The 5,588-nt window shown below is 44.5% G+C and overlaps 1 protein-coding gene across 1 annotated transcript; it reads left to right on the plus strand.

Moving 5' to 3' along the window:
- The first annotated feature begins 2,586 nt into the window (after positions 1 to 2,586).
- Positions 2,587 to 4,752, plus strand: LOC135393971 (uncharacterized). Its single transcript, XM_064624377.1, has 4 exons — positions 2,587 to 2,618; positions 2,757 to 3,690; positions 4,163 to 4,220; positions 4,583 to 4,752. Exons 1-4 carry the CDS (start codon positions 2,587 to 2,589, stop codon positions 4,750 to 4,752), a joined length of 1,194 nt encoding a protein of 397 aa, XP_064480447.1.
- The last annotated feature ends 836 nt before the right edge of the window (positions 4,753 to 5,588 follow it).

The following is a 5,588-nucleotide window of genomic DNA, read 5'->3' on the forward strand; positions in this document are numbered from 1 at the left end:
AGTGTGGAATACACAGCACAGTGTAATGTTCCTTATTCTGGCAATGTTAGCATGGTTCAAGAAGTGGGAAATGTTGCACTACCCTTAATAACATCTGTTAGATACACATACAGATTACACATACCCTGATCTGAAGACACTATGCCTAACTCAAAAGCAATATGAGATCGACCCGTACGTGTTTATTTGCGAAACTATTATGAATGAAATATGGCCTGTGTGGTATAGAACAATGCGCACTCTCAAGTAAACATGCAAAAAATACGTATAAGGGCTCTCGACCTACATGCCGCGATGCGCTCTACGAGATAAACAACACACTACAAAACTACATCCAACACTTTTTGTGCGGGGCAACTCTATTGCACTCTAAGAAATTTTTTCTAAAAAACGGAAGAATTACCCGACTCGTTACTGTAAAATTTTACGGGTCGCTTACGTTATCTTAATTTAACGGAACTTTCCGGGAATAGCGCACTTTCGGCCATTTTCGACGCTCCGCGCCGCTGTTTACCAATTGGGATCAGCGTAGAAACGCCGACGAACACCGGCAAAGCAGCAACACTGTGTCGGCTCATCTATGAACAACTGGCGAAATAGGAACGCGTGGTTTTGTTTGTGCTTCCCGCTGCTACATCTTCTGCTTTTTTTGTCTTCAAAGGTAAGCATGACTCTGTATTGTTAACATGAGCATAAAGTAGCGATGTCTGAGGTATTGTTTACTGCATTTTACAGGTTGCAATATCCAACCGAAGTGTATGCGTTTGTGTTATGCTCCTTCCCGCGCGAAGTTAACATTTCGCAGAACATTAATTTGCCTTGTGTAGAGCAGAACACTTCGATTTGCTGGTTCGTAGCTCATTTTATCGCGACATACTAGGAATACGCAGTTTTCTAACTCTATAATAGGTTGTGACTAGAATGAGTAGGTTTTGGTTTACGTTAGCGTGCTTCTTCGCCGTCTAATTGCCCTGTAACGTTATTTGAACACTTCCGCGTTTGGCAAGAGATACGTTATTGGTTTTTACGTTTTCAGTGTCGTTGAGCGGGGGGTTCAGTTTCGGCTGTACAAACTGCCGCGCGAGCAGTCCCGCCTTTTTGTTGATTTCAGTTTTAGTTCAGTTAGTTTGACCTGTTCCAAGGAATAATCATTGTGTAGTAGAGCTGTACACGGACCGTGGGTCGGCTGGACCGGGGTCGGGCCGTCTATTCAGTGCGCTGTGGGCCGGGCCGACATCGATTTTGGTTGGCCCACCCTGCTTGACTGGCCCGACAGGGCCATGTCAAGCAGGTAATTACTCACGACGAAGAATGATCACGCAATGTACGCATGTTTGCTCTTGTATTTTTTGTTGTTGTTTGTTTGTTTAGGGGACGCTTGTTTTTGAAAGAATAAGTTATCAGAGCCGCATAGACGTCATTTTTGCATGCCTACGTTTGGTGCGGTGGGGTCCAAGTTTTGTGAGTGTTTTTGCCCTCGTTGAGATTTAGACCTTCGGCGAACGCGGCCCTTCCGACGCAAGTATACGCTTTTGAGTTATTTTTCTGTGCCGTGTCGCAGGTTTTATCGTCGTTAAACGCTGTACCTCGACTGTTTACGCGCGGTTACCGTCAACTGGGATGACCGTCACAGCAAAATTGCCTTGTCATTGAAAGGTATTTGGGGTATTTCAGCTGCATATTCAGAAAAGTGGAATGATATGCGCTCTCCTTGCATGCTGACTCAGGCCAAGCCTGGTCGGGCTCTATTCGCTGCGTTATCGGACCTGACCGGGCCAGATAGTTGAGGCAAACACGGGCCGGGTCGGGCTCGATTCGCTGTGTCACTGTGCTGAGGCGAACCACATCAAAACAGGATGGTGCGGGTCCAGGTTCCGTGCGGAGCTCTACTATACTGCAACAACCTTTGAACTGCATTTTAAATACTTTTTTCTCTTGTGTTGCGGTGTTGACTGGCTCTGTAGAACCCACGTGATTCACTTTGCTGGCTTGACTGTGCCGCGGGCATACAGGGCAGGGTGTGCGCTTCCTCGCAATATATGCCCTAATTTTCTGTTTCGTTATTTGCGATGGGAAATCAGAACTTTTAGGTTTTGATAAACTTGCTTGCAGAAGCTCGGCTTCCTTTGTTATCCTAACTTGCAAGGTGCCAAGCCTGTGTTACATTTTTGCCGTTGCTTTCCGCAGTACAAGGCCGTCCAAGGTATGTGTGAGCTGTCTGCAGATATCAAATCAAGACTGAATCAACTTCTCCCAGACCTTTCGAGAGAAAAGGAAGCCCTGCTACATCAATGCCTATGGGACTTGGGAGTTCGCAGCACTGGTGATGTTACATATGTTCAAGAGAGGGAATTATCAACTATCCTAAACCCCATCCAAAGCAGGAAATTTTTGCACCTCTGGAATGATTGTAAGCAGGTGTACCATTCAGTGCATAGGTTGTGCAAAACAGAAGTGCTTCACTTGTACATTACTTAGCAATTTGCATTTGCAAATGATGTTGCAAGGTTACAAAGCCTGTATCTTTGAAATGCAGCTGTGGTAAATTTTGATTGCTGCTGTAGCACTATATTATTGTGCATTAACATGAAAATGTTTGATCACAATTACCTTGTGAGGTAAAGCTTGAAATTATAATTATATAAAGTATACGTTCAACTAACATTTGTGGCAAGAATGTTTTTGTATCCTTTGCATATTTATACAGCTGAGTAGGAAACATTTCATTTACTTTACGTTGAACTTCCGGTTGACAGCACTGCTCTAACTGTGTCACAACCTCCGGGCAACAACCCAGAGTCACAACTTCTGGAGAACGCACGACCGCCAGTGCCACAACGTGTCAGTGCTGACTGGCCAACAACATTTTCAATACCGTTTCATCGTGCAAACTCTGGCTTCCTGAGTGATTTGGAACAGAAAAAGCGCCCGAAAAAGAAACATCTGCTGGAATTTGTGCGGCTGGTGTGCAGTGACATTCACAATATTTGTGCCAGGCCAGGACGAGCAGCCCTTGCTGAAGTTGCCAGGCGGATTGTGGAGGCGCACCCAGTCTCACTGTCAGATACTCTAGGTGGAGCTGTTGTTGGCTCAGGGTATGACTCTTTGCGTGCAAAACTTGAGAACAGACTCGACAACCTAAATCGTGGCTCTGCGGAGGCAGTGCCGGTGGCACGTGCATCACACAGAAAACGTGTAGCCAGTGACAAGTGTGGTTGTATTGAATGGAACTGCTCCCCACCAGCAGGTGAGACTGCTGAAACACAAGAAGACAAAAGAGCTGAACTGGAAGAAATGTTTGCCATCGAAAATGCAAGCCTTAGCCGTGCAATAGACATGATGCAGCAGACTTATTTTCTACAAAGGGAACACATCAATCAAGGACTATCAGTTTCTCAGGTCCAAGACAAATGGCCGTGGTTGTTAACGACTGAATGCCTACTCAATCATTTCAAGAGGCTCACTGGTATTGATTGTAAAGAACGATTTAGTAATGCTATGTCTCTGAAGGTAAAGGCTGTACTTCAGTTCCTAACGACAAGTCAAAATGAAGAGGTGCAGAAGATCATGCAGTCTGTCAGTCAAGCCTTTCATGAATCTCAAACTCATTACGGAGACCCCGTAGGGATGCTTCTTGGGACCATAGCAAGCTGGAATGAGGACTCATCCTACCTCATTGTGGAGCTTGGGGTGAGATCATTATTTGAAGCACAGTTGCATGATTCTTTACGCAATGAAATTCAATACTGGAAAGGGATGCTCCTGCTTCTTGCGTTAGTCTAGAGAATAGATTAAGGTGTTTGCTTTGTTTTGCTTGCCCAAGCTGGTTTCAGCACTGTTGAGGCTACGTGTACTGTCACCTTCTGTGTTTCCTTTCTCATTTACTATCGAGTTGGCTTTAGATCCAATTGAGCATGTGTTCCAGTGAGGCATACGTTCTCATCTGCAGTCAACGCATTCAGCTCTGTTTTACTTACGTCTGCAAGCTAATTTTTCTGCCAAGCTGAGCCCTGCGTCTAGCAGTGTGCTGCTAAAATTTTGAATGAATTAACCTTCGTTCCCAGTAACACAAACTGCCACACAATCTGCCGATTGCCAATTCTTGGCTGGCGTGGTCAATTTTGCCATTCCCATTTATGTTTTTTTTTTTTTTTTTTTTCAGACCGATGTGCTTATCCAAGATGCTCCTCTTCCCCTGACAGCAGTGATTGTGTGTGCTGGTAGGTGTCATACAATCTTTGGCTGTGGCGCGTTAGGGATATTTGTCTTATGATGTTCTGAAATGAAATTTGTCCGTAAGACCCGTCCTCCAGGTAACAATAAAAGATTACATTTTTATTATAAGTTTTAGCACCAACTGTACAATTCGCTTGCTACAGTAATAGTCCTATCGGTACTGCAATAGGAGACCGCCAAAGAAGGTCATGACTTACGACTGGGCGGGGTGTTATGAGTGAAAGGCTTGTAATTCCCATCACAGTTCACAATTGAAAATACTATACTGTCAGTCAGTCTGAACCTACGAACGCATTTTCAGTGTCGAAGGATCTCTTGGAGTTGATCATGTTTCCTCTTCTGACAGGGAGCCCCTACACTTGCCGTACCTTCATGGTTGCAGCTGATCAGCAGATTGTGATGACTGCTATCTCTGATTTTACAAATGCACTCTGCGCCCTGATGGCTCTGTACTTCGTGTTCAACATCGCCTACCCTCGCCAGGCAGAAGCTACACTTGACTTCCTTCAGAGGTAAAATAATGTCAAATCACAAAATAAAGTTGCAAAAGTAACAGTTCAATAGCGCACATGTCTCTTGATTTTCGCCATGGTAACGTATGGGACTGCACAGGGCATGATTGTGGTGTAACCAATTTACGTCATTTTATACGTGAAAGAGTTTCCTGCAATTTTTCTCGAGAGCTTCTTGGGGTCTCAGTATAAATAGACATCTGTGATGTCACAAAAAGAAGGAAAGCAATAAGGCCCGAAGAAATAGAAAAAAAAAAGTTTTTGTAAAGACTAAGTGACTCAACAGAAAAAGTAGGGCTGGTTGGTACAACTCCATTTTTAGCGGCAAGAATAAGGACACTCGGTTAGACACTGAATAGGAAAGAACAGGTCGCAACTTTCAACGACTTTTACTGGAATGAGCGAACATAAAACCAAATACAATCTTCTCATCCGTACCCTCCCCCTCTTCTGGCTGATTGGCGCAGTGTGCGGCGCTCAGGTATGGAAGAAGAGGGGGAGGGTACAGATGAGAAGATTGTATTTGGTTTTATGTTCGCTCATTCCAGTAAAAGTCGTTGAAAGTTGCGACCTGTTCTTTCCTATTCAGTGTCTAACCGAGTGTCTTCATACTTGTCGCTAAAAATGGACTAAGTGACTAGCTGACAGCTTTGTTTGGCTGCACGTACTGTGTTTTTCCACGTTGCCCTTTGTTCTCACTTGCTTTCGGTATGACTCTCCACACGTTCGTTCCCAGCCCTGCTCTAGCAATAACCCCTAAGGACTTGCAGTTGTTTACCCACACCTCGGGTCGTGCACTAAGATTTTTCTTCTTGTACACATTCCTTTTGACACGTCATC

The sequence above is a fragment of the Ornithodoros turicata genome, chromosome 1, assembly GCF_037126465.1.
Source record: "Ornithodoros turicata isolate Travis chromosome 1, ASM3712646v1, whole genome shotgun sequence".
In the NCBI taxonomy this organism is placed as follows: Eukaryota; Metazoa; Arthropoda; class Arachnida; order Ixodida; family Argasidae; genus Ornithodoros; species Ornithodoros turicata.

Coding starts and splice junctions, on each gene's coding strand:
- LOC135393971 (XM_064624377.1), top strand. CDS start 2,587: ATGAAAATGTTTGATCACAATTACCTTGTGAG. Junction 2,619..2,756: donor GATCACAATTACCTTGTGAG/GTAAAGCTTGAA, acceptor TCCGGTTGACAG/CACTGCTCTAACTGTGTCAC. Junction 3,691..4,162: donor ACCTCATTGTGGAGCTTGGG/GTGAGATCATTA, acceptor TTTTTTTTTCAG/ACCGATGTGCTTATCCAAGA.